At 39.2% G+C, this 14,372-nt stretch overlaps 1 protein-coding gene across 5 annotated transcripts in view; it reads right to left on the bottom strand.

Annotated features, from left to right (window-relative positions):
• The window catches only part of BRIP1 (BRCA1 interacting DNA helicase 1), a 445,923-nt gene that overhangs the window by 404,739 nt on the left and 26,812 nt on the right, over window positions 1-14,372 (bottom strand). For 3 of the 5 annotated variants that reach the window (XM_073573186.1, XM_073573198.1, XM_073573190.1), the window contains exons 4-6: window positions 13,671-13,835; window positions 11,627-11,742; window positions 10,245-10,397 (exon numbers count right to left, since the gene is read on the bottom strand). In XM_073573186.1, coding sequence (XP_073429287.1) covers window positions 10,245-10,397; window positions 11,627-11,742; window positions 13,671-13,835 — 434 coding nt within the window. The remainder of the gene's footprint in view (window positions 1-10,244; window positions 10,398-11,626; window positions 11,743-13,670; window positions 13,836-14,372) is intronic. The other 2 variants (XM_073573207.1, XM_073573216.1) reach the window with 1 other exon arrangement.

Genomic DNA, 14,372 nt, shown 5'->3' with positions numbered 1-14,372 from the left:
ACGTGACTCGTGTATAAGCTGAGGGGGTCTTTTTCAGCCAAAAAAGGGGCTGAAAAACTCGGCTTATACATGAGTAAATACAGTAATTCATTACATGTGCGATCATGCTGCAGCGCAGGCACCACCACTGCCACCTAACTGCAGAAGGCTTTTTTTTTTCAATTATATATATATATATATATATATATATATATATATATATATATATATATATATAATATTCATTATGTAAACTAGGGGGCAGGTCAGTGAGTGATCAGTGACCTGTCAGAAGCCATACAGATGAATAACTAATCAGAGCACCACATGAAGACCCCCCCACACACAGGCCGCCCCAGAGCACGAGCATATCATTAACTGAAAACTACAAATAAAGATTAAACAACAACCACATGGTCTCATTGTAATCAGTATAACGGTGCCGAGCTTACACTGTCTGTAGGTTACTGTGTACAATCCTGCTGACAGGTTCCCTTTAATTGGGGTATGATATACTTTGCTACAAGTTTTTATGATTACTGTATTAATTGCCATCATTGGTATCATCTGAGACTACACTATAATTTCTTGCCTCTGTTACTGAATTTTGAATTCTAGGTTGTTCTTGCAGCTCCTCTCCAAAGGATAATCATCTCCTGCGTGTAGCTTAGTATACTATTCCTCAATCTACACTTAGTATTGTTGGGCTATTATATAGTATCTTTCATATGCATGTATTGTTGGGCTATTGTATAGTATCTTTCATATGTATTAGTGCAACGTCTACGCTAATTCCATTCACCATTGCTAGTAGTGTTTATAAAACATTTGGATCTTGTATTATGCTGTTATCGCAACTTTTTATCATGTCGAATTGGCCCTTGTTTGCACTTGATTATGTGATTTTCAGGTTATTTCATTGAATTTTTATAACATTTTAACAATTGTACTCTAATAAAAGTTGTCTAACTGTACGGTGTATTTCTTTTCCTCCTTTCATGAGGTCTGACTTCTGATAGATGATTTTCTCAAATAACAAGGCCTATATAAAGCTTCCTATAATATATACTACAATCCAGGAAAAAGAGGAAGTATGAATAACACTGTAGAAAAACATGCAGTAAGCTAAAAACAGCGTTTATTAAGTCATATAAAATACATACTCATTGTATGGATCACAAAAGGTATACATAGATACAATGTGCACAATGGAACCACCAGCAGAGGTATCACATAGACAAAAGTACAGGGAAAGTGTTACTATCATATGATTATATTTTGGTGCACTGAATGATTATCTGAAAAACAATACTGACAGTATATAATGTATAGTTACATCAATGCACCCCCTCTTAAATATGTAAATACTGAACAAAATCCCCAACAACATAATTTATCATGTGATATGAGATAATTATAAAAGGATGAGCTGTCAGGTAGCATATGCAGATAATAAGCCACCAGCTAAATCTTCCCAAACTAGCTAGTGCATGGCAGAACTAAAGAAGGCTGACAATATGTAAGAAAATTGTATGTTCATCTTCATCAAAAAAGTGCTAAGTGCTAAGTGCAAACTGCAATAAGATAAAGATATTATATAGCCTAGTGGCAATGCATAGAAGACGAATCACAAAGTCAGAAAGCCTCCTACCATGGGAAAAACTATCGCTATGTGGAAAAGTGCAAATGCACAGCTGAAATAGTTAAATATGCATAGCAGCTCAATGTGAATACCTGACCTGTAGGTGGCAACCATGCCCCGACGCACGTTTCGCGTGAGCTTCTTCAATAGGGGGTAAGTGTCGAATTGGCCCTTGTTTGCACTTGATTATGTGATTTTCAGGTTGTTTCATTGAATTTTTATAACATTTTAACAATTGTACTCTAATAAAAGTTGTCTAACTGTACGGTGTATTTCTTTTCCTCCTTTCATGAGGTCTGACTTCTGATAGATGATGCAGCACCCTACAGTTGTTATCAGTCTGTGCACCCACTTTTGCATGGTTTCACTTTAGTACCTTGCATTCATGTTGAAGTTATTCTGACACTGACCACCTACATAAACATTGCTGGAGAATGTCTAGATTTTTTATTAAAAGAAAAGCATTAAGAAAGAATTTCCAATCTAGCTTCATGCAAAATTAAAACTAAACTTAATCCCATAAAGGTTAAACCGTACTGTCAAATAACTTTTCAGAATAAGCTGTCCTGTCTGTGTATGAGGCGGCATAGATATTTAGTTGGCCTAACCTGGAAAAATAACTGTTTTTGAAGTATTAATATTTTATTCAAAATAATATTTCAGCTCTAAACTCAACTCTCAGAATATGGAGACAAAAAACAAACTGCATGGCAAACGGCGTAAAATAAATGCAAAGAAGCTGTATTAACGGTTATTAAAAGATATTAAGTTTTTCAACATATTTTACATTCGTCCAACAAAAACAAGCCTTTATATGGCTGTGTCAAGAGAAAAATGAAACAATCATAACTCTTGGAACACAATGCTATTAAAAAAAAAAAAATAAAAAAAAAACGCTGTCTCCTACAGGTCCAAATTGTAGCTGTTAAAAGATTTAAGTGACCGCAGGTTTCCATGACCTGTATAAGTTTTATTTTTATCCCTACTATGCCCACTATATATACATGCTCAGGTAGGATGTCAGAAAACTAGGATTATAATATTAAATGACACATCAACTAGCTAATGCTAAAGATGGGTCTACAGCCAGCCAAATCCTATCGTATACCAATTTAATTTGTGAAGGATTAAAACATTTTGATGGATCTGCCAGCTAACATCTAGAGTTTATGGTGTGCTTGATTACAGCGGCATAAAGGAACAGGCGAAAACATTGCTTTGGCTCGGCCTTCATTGATCACTATCAATCTGGCCATCAAACTCCTTATTATTCAAAGCATTAGTAAATAAGAAGTGTAAAAAACAAGGTTATAACAAGGGTTATAGGGTGTAAGGACATCCTCTTAATGGGGTTGTTGCTTTTCTGTAAATGGATGTCCCCAGCTACAAACAAACCATGATGTAGTCATTCTCTGTCGATCGTCCCAGTGTTTGGCATTGGCGCAGTGCTGACATCACGATGACAGTGTGTCAGCCAATCAGAGAGCTCATTGGCTCTGCTAATGTAAACTAAATCCCTCATCAGGGCTACTGCCGAATGAATTCCTGTTGTGCTGTCAACGTGGCGACAGCGCTGTAGCCAAAGCCAGATACCGAGACCTTTGGCATAAACTCGCCAGATAACCCAGAGACACTGAGTTTAGCACAGTATTTTTCTTTATAATAATTTTCAGCCAAGGACATTTACTAAAAGTAAACAACCCCTTTAAGCCCCCATATAGTTTGGATGGCTTTTGGTCCAACAATGGTTTGGCTAGTAGCTATCTCACCCAACTCCTCCATACACAGGAGTGCTGGTTCTTCTGAGCACTCCTGTTTTCTCTATGAAAGCTGCTGCCCGACTCCTCTGGCGGTGGCTTATCTCTTAGAGAACAAAAGGCTCAGCAGTCCAAAATGGGACATGCTGAATTCTTATCTCCCACAACATCGGCTATTAGGGGGACAGTCAAGAGGATAGACATTAAACTGTTGGACTTATATTGTGGGAGGTTGGCTGACTAGTCTAAAGGCCCCGTCTCACGAAGTGATCTCGGTAGCGAGATCGCTGCTGAGTCACAACTTTTGTGACCTAACAGCGATCTCACCAGCGAGATCGCTGTGTGTGACAGCGATCAGCGAGCGGCCCCCCTGCCGGTATCGCTGATCGCTGGAAGAAACCTCTGGACATTTCTTTGGTCGCTGGTCTCCCACTGGCCAGCACGCATCGCTGTGTGTGACAGGCGGGAGACCAGCGATCAGGTGTAAAAAATAATAAAAAAAAATAAAAAATATAGTTATTCTCACCTTCCGACGTCGCGTTCAGCCATCCTGCCTCTCTCCACGCTCCGGTCCCAGTGATCCTTTGCACAAATGACCGCGAGATGTCACAGTCTCACGGGATAACAAAGTCTCGCAGTCATTCGTGCAAAGGATCACTGGGACCGGAGCGTGGAGAGAGGCGGGATGGCTGAACGCGACGTCGGAAGGTGAGAATAACTATATTTTTTATTTTGATTCTATTTTTTACAGCGATAGCAAGCGATGCCGGGCGCTCGGCATCGCTGTGCAGATCGCTGGTGAAGCTGTCTGTGTGACAGCTCACCAGCGATCACATAGCGACTTACTAGCGATCCTGATACCTTGATATCGGTGTCGGGATCGCTGGTAAGTCGCTTAGTGTGACGGGGCCTTAATGTGTTTGGGGGGATTTAGTCTTCAGGAAACAATCCACACTGATTATGGTGCACAACGGTGATATATAATTACTTTCTCTCTACCTTACAATCTAGGACAATCCAGAGGCAATTGGCTTGCTCTTGCTATCATTTTATACAGCTTGCGGATTAAAACCTCAATTTCACTTAAAAAAGAATTATAAAAACCATACGACACAATCTGTATGTATCGTAAGTGAACTGCTTTATTACTACCTCCCCCGCTTCCCAAGTCTGTTAAAAGGTATTTGGTGGTTACAGTAATTAGTGTTCACATTCTTATGACATTTTCACCACTTTTTTTATTATCCTACTGAGAGATGACTTCATTGCCAACTATATACACCATGGCAAGATTTACTCACACATCATGCTTTGGTAATTAAAACTATGTCAACACATTAAGCTCAGAATTATTTTCCAAAATAACTAATATAAAAAGGAAAACCAGTTTGGCTGTGGCTCACATATAAAGTCCTACTCTCTCCGAATGAAGCGCTGTGTGCGTAAAAAAACCTGCATAAACATTTCATTTGGTTGGGCGGCTGCAAGAATTGAGAGGTACAGGGAACCCCTTGTGACCACCTGACATATAAAGTGGGCATAAATCTGAACAGCTGATGAGATAGCTGCTCGTGTATTTTTACCAAAATCACTGCCATACTCTTACACTGGAATGTGAGTTGGGTTTTATCGTAAAAGGGCTAGAAATAACACAGCTATAGAATAATATATGCGGATATATTTGGGGACAAGAAATTCAGCAGTTATAATTTACAAGTGTTCCCGAAATATATAGAATGCCACCTGAAAGCTGATTTTGCCAAGGTCCAGCACAGAAAGAGGGATGTTGCAGTTAAATCTATGAAGTAGCTTGAAAAAAAACGCATAGACCCCAAAATCTGTAAGGGGAAGAATTGATTCTTTAATAAGGTCACATTCGTAGAATATTTGCTTAATTGTTTGGCTGAGATCAAATGCTACCACTGAAACGGCACACACTTACAAAATTACCCCCGTCCTGAAAACAATCGCAGATAAAGGCCCGGAAGTGTGTAGACGTTAACCCTTTCCCGACATGGAAATTTCAGCTTTCGCCTTTTCTTTTCCCTCACCTTCTTCCAGGAGCCATAACACTGAAGGTGTGTTCACATGTGACTTTCTCGCTGCGTGTTTTATGCTTATATTCATGCAAATTTTCAGCTGCATTTTACAGTACCAGCAAAGTCTCTGAGATTTCAGAAACCTCATGTACACAGCTTGCTTTTTTTGTCCTCAGTATTTTGTGCTTTGCATGGTTTTTGCAGAATAGAGCAAGTCATTTTCAGCGTTTTTTCACCCATTGAAAGTAATGTGTTGTTTTTTTGTGCCAAAGCCTTATGAATATGATTTTTTTTGTCACCAAATTTTATCAGCATATGCAAGAAACAAATGTAGCATGACAAAAACGCAGCAAAAAAACAAGCAAAATCTGCTTTTTTTTCTGCCGCTTCTTTACTGCCAAGTAAGCAGGCTTTGTTGCAGAAAAAAAAAAACGCAGCAAAAATGCCACGTGTGACTCCTTATACTTTTTAAAGACGGTTTCCATTTTATTATAGAATGTACTGGAAAGCAGGAAAAAAAATCCAAGTGTGTCGAAATTGTGAAAAAAAAAAAAAAAAAAAAAATATCTCACTCCACAATTGTGTTTTTGGTTTTGTTTAAAAAGTGTTCGTTTGCAATCCACAAGCGGCTGTTAACATGCTAAATTCCAGATTGACAGCGGTATTTAACATACAATACAAGAGCTGTAAGCGCATCACAACCAACCCATCGGCGCTCCTCTCACATTATAGCGGGGCGCCAATGGGTTGACGTGACAACCAGGGGTCTGCAGAAGACCCCCATGCTATGGCTGGTGTTCTTAGCAGATGATCATTTCTGCTACACATATCAGGGCTCTGTAGCACAAACGATCAGAAGATTGCAGCTTCAATTCTCATAAGAAGACTACTGAAGCAAGTAAAAAAAAAAAATAAAAAATAGTTACAAATATGAATAAATTTGTAAAAGCTCAAATCACCCCTCTTTTACCACATTCAAAATACAACAATAAAAATACACACACTTGGTATGGCTGAGTTCAGAAGTGCCCGAACTATCAAAATATAAAATTAATCCGATCGGTAAAAGGGGTATCAGGAAAAAATCAAAACTGCCAGAATTACGTCTTTTTTAAGTTGCCACAACACTACAATAAAATGCAACAACGAGCGAACAAAACATCGTATCTATCCCAAATGGTATCAGTAAAAACGTCAGCTCGGCGAACAAACAATAAGCACTCACCCAGGTCCCGAAATATGGAGATGCTATGATGCTATGAGCCTCGGGTTTTTTTGTATGTGTTTGGTATTTGCAAACTCATAATGACCTGTAGAATCATAATGGCAGGTCAGTTTTAGCATTTAGTGAACAATGTAAAAAAAAAAAAAATGTGGCACTGCAGCATTTTTTGCAATTTCACTGCAGTTGCAATGTTTTTTTTTTCCCCATTTTTCGGTACACTATATGGTAAAATCAATGGTGTTGTTCAAAAGTACAACTTGTCCAGCTACAAACAAGCCCTCAAATGGCCATATTAACGTAAAAATAAAAAAAAGTCATGGATCTGGTAAGAAATGGAGCAAAAAACTCAAACTGAAAATCCCAAGGTCGTGAAAGGGGTTAAGTGGTGAAAAATAAAAAAGTGAAATCATTAAAAAGTCAATGGTGTTGCCGTTTTCTGAGAACTGTAAAGTTTTAATTTTTGGTCTATGGGGCTCTGTGAAGATTTGTTTTTTTGCATCATGAGCAGACATTTGTATTGTTACCATTTTGGGATAATGTTTTGCTCTAAACACATCTTTTTTCAAGCGTTACAGTGACCAAAGAACCATAATAGGGTAAATTAACTTTTATGCTATCAGAAGGAAGAGGAATGCGGCACTCACCAAGTTGAAAACATTTTTTCAATGTCCTTTATTGCGCCATTTGCGGCCTAGACAAAGTATCGGGCGTCCAGTTTCAAAGAGGTATGTCCTTTCTCCCTGCATGCCTCTTTGAAACTGCACGTCCGGTACTTTGTCTAAGCCGCAAATGGCGCAATAAAGGACATTGAACATTTTTTTTCTACTTGGCGAGTGCCGCATTCCTCTTTCTTCTGATTGCATATATATATTTATATTTTCTATGCTGAGCACCAAATACTAGTGGAATGTTACCACTTGTCTTCTGTCAAAAAATATCAATCTACTGCACATGCATAGACTATATTCCTCTGATGCCGTTCATTTGTTTCCTTCTACTTTGAATATGTTAAATTAACTTTATATTTTCATAGATTGAACTTTTCGGCACATAGCTATACCACATGATTTTTTTTCTTTTTAATTCTTTATTTTTAATGGGAGAACAACGGCATGAGTTGGACGATTAGACTTTAAAAAAAAATCATATTTTTAAAAACTTTTTTGCTTTCTTTTGAAAGGTTTTGTAGTTTCTTTAGGGGACTTGAACCTGAAATTCGCTGATTGATTGACCACAATACTGCTGTGCATAGCAAAACTTATTTCCTATGAATGCCAGCCACGGACTGGCTTTCATAGGAGTATCGTCATAACAAGCATTAGGAGTCTTCTGCAGACCCTTGGTTTTCGTGACATCCCATGGTTGGGTGGCACCGATGGGGAGTTAGAGCATCACATTCCCCTGGGCTGTAAATGGCGCCGTCTCAGACTGACAGTAGCTTTTAACAGGTTAACAGACACGGGCTCCGTTGTTAGACATAGATGTTGGTCACAAAGCTACGGCTCAGTTACTGAGCCCGCAACAAATGCAGGGAGCCGACGTGACCTACCAGTACAACCTATATTTGTAAGGGGTTAACAATCAAAGACCTCACAGCTGAAATAAATTTGACCATCAAGCCGATTTGTATCAGCATGATTTTTTTTGCAATGTCCCCTCTATAAGAGCAGATAGCAACAGATTCGGCTCATTTATTAGCAAAAAGGCTAAAAAGTAAACTAAGCGTTCATTTCTTCAAAGATATTGTATATAAATGGCTTTCAATCAGCTGCTTTTTCCAGTTTATTTGCTTAACTTCAGCTGCATTGATAACAGAACATACTAATTTGGAGAATTGACACTAGGAAAGAAAGGGTCAGCAGTTGTGTGCAAGCTTGTCAGACTCCTCATTACGTATTGTATAGTATACCTTAAAGGGACGCTGCGTGTAGGATCAACCCTTCTAAGGGAACGTAGATCATAGCAAGCAGAATAAAATAATACCTTGATAGCTGCGATCAAATGTCTTGTTCCAGAGAAACCCATGTTTTTCTTATATTTAAAATGAGCTGTTAAGTTCTATGGGTCAGATACTGATTTTCATGAGAATCTGCCTCCAGAGATTATTTTATATGAAAAAGGCATTACCAATGTAAGAGGTGTAACTAACAGTAAAACTGAGCTTTGTCCCCTTACAAACAAATTTGCTGAAGCTCTCACAGCCATGCTGTACTGCAACACTGGATGCTTGTGAGATGGAATCTGGAGAACTGAGAGGAACCTGCAGATCTGTTTAATGTTGTCATGTGTCAGTTATAATCAAACACAGCTCTGCAGTGAGATCAGTAAAGCACAGGGTGCTAGTGGAAGTAAATCTAAGGGCTCATACTCACTTGCGAGTCTCTCACATGATTCTCATGCGAGTCTCTCGCATGAAAACCCGACACTGCCGCCGGCACTCGGAACGGAGCGTGTGGCTGCATAGAAATACATGTATCCGCACGCTCCGGTCCGAGTGCCGGCGACAGTGCCGAGTTTTCACGCGAGAGACTCGTGCGAGTCTCTCGCAACTGAGTATGAGCTTACCAAATGGCTGCAATAAAACAAAGAGTGAAAAATTTAAAGGGGTCTGAATACTAAGGCTTCCATTACAGATGAAATCAGGCTTGGACAAGTCTGCAACAGGAGATTGCTCTGGTAAGACCAACATTCAAGGGAAGGGGGAAGGGCAGAGACACACTGGTGTATTTCTCCTGCGATAATCGCATGGCACTGAATGGACTGGCCGGCACCTCTCATGACCTGAGCATGACAGCATGATGGATTGCTATGCAGCTGTCAAGCTCAGGTCAGGAGAGGAGACAGCCATTGCGAGTTTTACAATGCGATTCTCGGACTAAAAATACGGCAGTGTATCTCTGCCCGATGACACAGATACTGACCCTTTCACTGCCATCTTCAGTACAAAAAATGAGCATATTCTGATATCAATGCATCCAAATAGATTTACAAGGGAAATCAGGTAAACTTAAGAAATCTCTCCACATATCAAACACAGTTTATGAATTGCCAGCTAAAAGCAGTACAGAAAAAATTTCAAAATTAGCACAAAAAAAAAAAAAACACTGTCAAGTATCATAGCAATTATTATTTTAAATATCTAGTATCTGTGCAAAGACTGATCGATTGGCTTTGCCACACAAAGAAGATCTAACATAACATAACACAGCCTACAGCACCCTCTTGTGCCATCATGCAAGATATTCAGGCACTTTTTTAAAATTCTTCAATTCTATTTCATAGCTTGGTAACAAAACTAAGAAGAAACATGACTTTCTTTTATCACCAAAAGCAATAGAATAAAACACAGAACAAGAGAGACACATTTTTGCATTTACAATTTTGAGCCAAAAGAAGTAAATGCGACGTTAAATGTAAAATCGGTGTCAGGAGGTCCATTTTATGAAAATTTTTGATCAAAATGAATCATTCAGATGCACTAGTTTAGTTTGCTGATGAATTTACTCACCTATGAATGTGCAAAAGTTGCAACAGCTGTCACTTCATAAGGCCCACTAATCATACTGTTTATGAGGATTCAGTATTCGTAAGTTGCTACTAACCTGCTTCGAAGAAGATGGCGCCGAATCATCTGAGGCATTTGGAACAGCAGATTTTTGCTGTTTGCAAAAAGTATTGGCTAAACTGCTATTGCCATTATTTTCATCTTCATCAATAAACTGTACGCCTTTCTCAAAGCAGGGTCGCTTTCGCATCTGCCAAACAAGTATTTGCCAGAATTGTAATCATACGATTGACATGTCACATAAAACCCTAAAGGTACTGTCACACTTAGCGATATCGCTAGCAATATCGCTATAACTTGTGACGTTATAGCGATATTGCTATGTCTGATACTTACCTACGACCCGCTCCCCCACTGGTTATGACTGATCACGCGAGAACGTCCTGGACTGTTTCTCGTTGTCAGCTTCCTGCGGCGCTTCCTGTGGATAGACGAGCGACGAGCGTGGAGCCGGGCGGGAGGACGCAGGATCGCCTAGTGTGACAGGTAAGTAGCGACCCCCGTCCCCAGCGATGTCGCTGGTGAGATCTGCCTGTGTGGCAGCTCACTAGCGACCACTTAGCGATGTACCAGCGATCCTGACCGCGTCATATCGCTGGTCGGGATCGCTGGTGCATCGCTAAGTGTGACAGTACCTTTACTTAAGTTTTTATCTACGGTAATAAGAAGTTGGCCTTTGCATTTGCCCACATCATGATACTGCATGAGGATATACTGTACTATTTTGAAAGATATACTGCTCAAAAGGAACAAAGAATAAACTTTTACAGTCAAACAGCCAGCTTCACAATTAAAGCAGTGGGCAATGAGTACATTTTATAAAAGAAATAGACCACTGATGCGGAGAGAGGAGACGCCCTTTTTATCTTGAAGGTTTCCTGTCCTTGAAGGGCGGATCCCCTCTCGTTGGTGCTGTCATGGGTGACTGGAAAATGGTGATAGACTTCATACAGCTGCGGGCTGACAGCTGCTTCTTGGCATGCATTTTCAATGAATATAGGAGAATAGGCCAGTGCCATCTTTGAAGAGGCATGGCAAAGTTTTTAAATGAACACACATTTTATTATATGTGTACACTAACAGGGATCATAACAAGTGACAATTGTCCCATTATAAGTCATTGTGAAACTGACTGTATCACAAATGTCATTTTTTATTTTAATTAAACATTAGCAAAATAATGTTAAGGGAGTAACAATTAAGATATAGGCTGCGGTAATTCACCATCCATTGTCAAATCCAAAGTCGTTAGTCTCTCTGACACATCAATGTGCAAAGCAATAATGAGGTCATTTATAATTGGGAGCAGTAACTAAATATGACAGATGAGGTGTGGCGTGACCCGAATAAACCACAAGTAACCAAGAAATAAAGTAACACATTTATTATATACTCTCCTGTGAATACCATGACTATTACCTGCTGCTCACTGGGAGAAACCCGGCTTCGTTTTCTGTCAGCTTGAAAATCATCGTCTTCAGCTTTTCTCATTGCCGATAACTTTGAAGAAAGTGAAAGTGGGCTACTGAACGATTCTACAAATAATAACACAGAATATATGATTATTTTGACTTTAAAACACTAAAAATGCGTAATGTACACAGCATCATGATTCACTACAAACATACTGCTCTTAGGTTGTACTCACGCCTGTGTTTCACAGTCTGAGTACAGAACGTGATATCTGGACCGGCTGTGGCATCCCTCACCAGCCTCATATCCATATAAGAGGCTGTTGAGTTCAGGTCCGGAGACCAATGACCATCTAGAAATCATGATCTGTACACAGACTATGAAACATGGAAATGTAAATGCGGGCTTACAAGAACAGCTTATTTTAAAGAAGTTGTTCACTACCCTGACTCAGTTTCTGTTTTGCCATAAATGCTTAAGGATGATGCCCCTAAAAATCCCCATGTACATTTTCTGCTAAGTTTCATGTAGCTTTCTGCCATTCTGCTTCACTTCTTGCTCCTTGGCCCCAGCTCTACTCTCACAGCCATCACTTCTTCAGAATCCTCTGCTTCCTTGTGACTACATTTCCCATCATTCCTTGTGCTGGGCTGCAATCCAGAAGTGAGCACACCACCATAACTCTGCTTAAACACCTCCCACTCCTCCCTCAGGGTCACCAACATCTTCGCCATGATCTCCTGCACAGGAAACTGTTACAGGGAATAGAAATAATGCACAAAGCACCATAACAGCAGACCTGACAATAATCATCCCTTACTCCCCATCAATGACTGACTGACTGAAGGATGGATGGATAGGTAGACGAATGAGGTAAGAGAAATGAATGTATTCATATAATAAAGAGTATACAAAAGGCTGTATATGCCTTACACAGGGTATATAGCAATGTATATAGACTCTGCTATATACATACAGATACTAGCGAGAGCTGGGTCTGCAGCAGCATGCACAGGAACAATGTGAACTCAGCGGAAAGGAGACCCACCCACTCATGCCATACTGCTAACCATGCCCACCCATCAGTTTCTAGAGCCCGGAACGGAGGAAGATGTTGATGTCATATCACAGGAAGCCAGGAAAGTCTTAGGCAGGGATAATGTGACTAGGAACGAAGCTGAGGTTGCAGAAGGATTTGTAGTATTTAGCAAAGCGAGTCTCTGTATCAGTTAGTTCACATGAAAGGGACATGTAAAGTAGTGGCCAACTTCTTCAAGTAATACAATATTAAATGGTTACAATTCCGAGGATTTTAGACAAGTTGAGTGCTACCAATAGGATGGAATTAAGAACCTTAAAGAAAGCTTTATTCTAAAGCTAGCTATAAGGGCTCATGCAGACGAGCGTATAAATCAGACGTGTGCCATTTGATTTTTAATCTCACAGTACACAAAAGCACATTAACTCATGTTATTCAATAGGACTGTTCAGATGAATGATTTTTTTCCTCGGCCCTGCCGTCCATGAGAGAACAGTCATCACATGCACTATTCTCTTCCAGGTCTCCGATGAGACTCACCTATTCAAGTCTATGGGTGCGTAAAAAAAATATCTGAGTGGCATCCATTTTTCACAGATACTTTTCTATTATAAACCTAAGAAACTGTATTTGATCATGTACATTTTTTAGTATAGATGCATGAAAACGGATCAAACACCTAGGCCGAATGGCAATATTACTGTTCCTTCCAATGCAGAACTTGGTAACTAAAGATATACAGTAACTTATTCTACAAAGATTCTTATGTGATAATAGCAGAGTATGTACATTTTCCCAGATATTTTTGGATTACTTAAAAAAAGGTCATAATTATTGTCATGTTAAATAAAAGTATATGCAATGTCTAAACGCAAAACACCATAAACTGTACCTGTATGAATGTTAGAACAAAAAAAAAACAAAAAAAAACAGTAGGGGTTTGTAATGCGCTGTGGAAAGGATAATGTCAACCAGTTCAGTACTAACAAAAGTGCAATTGAATTTTATTACCATTTGCAGTTGATGAAAGACCACTTGAGGATGAGCCAGCTTTACCCCCAGATGTAGAAGCGGATGCTGCACTGGAATGGGGAGTCTTTGAATGACATGTGCAGCTACAATGTGAATACTCCTCTTTTTTCCATTCTTTTTCACTTGCACTGTCAACAGGCTTTCCTACAAGAGAAATATACAGAAACAATTATTTTTCGAGCAACGTATAGAATTCAGAAGCTGTTCAAAACAAGTAAAAGATAAACGAGCCATCTTTATTTCTCAGAGATGTCCTGGCTTATTCAAGTAGGTTTTATAAGAAACCCAAAAACACTCAATAGCAAAGGTATAAACCCCTCCACCCCGAACCCCCATACAAAAAAATCATAAAAACATTTATTTTTCCATCTGAATTTCCTATAGGGTTGTCATGGTTCAGTGTACAGAGTCTGGTATTTTCAGAGTCTCTATTGTATTGCAGTTTTTTGCAGGCTACTGGGTGTTGGATTAAAGAGATTTCACTTATGATATGTTCTTACTATAAGTTCAAAGGATGTAAGGGGTTCGCTTACACAAGTAGATAAATGTTTAAACGAAAGCTTGTAACACAACCAGTGAATGATATCAGGCAAGTGTTTATACAGGATGAAAATTTTGAATAAAATGATTGAATAGCGATTGTTACATTGCAACATCGAATATCATGGAGTCTTTTTCACA

The sequence above is a fragment of the Dendrobates tinctorius genome, unplaced genomic scaffold (assembly GCF_039654945.1).
Source record: "Dendrobates tinctorius isolate UK_male_01 unplaced genomic scaffold, ASM3965494v1 ptg000007l, whole genome shotgun sequence".
NCBI classification, from domain to species: domain Eukaryota; kingdom Metazoa; phylum Chordata; class Amphibia; order Anura; family Dendrobatidae; genus Dendrobates; species Dendrobates tinctorius.
The sequence above is the reverse complement of the archived record's forward strand: the minus strand, read 5'-3'. Positions and strand labels throughout refer to the sequence as shown.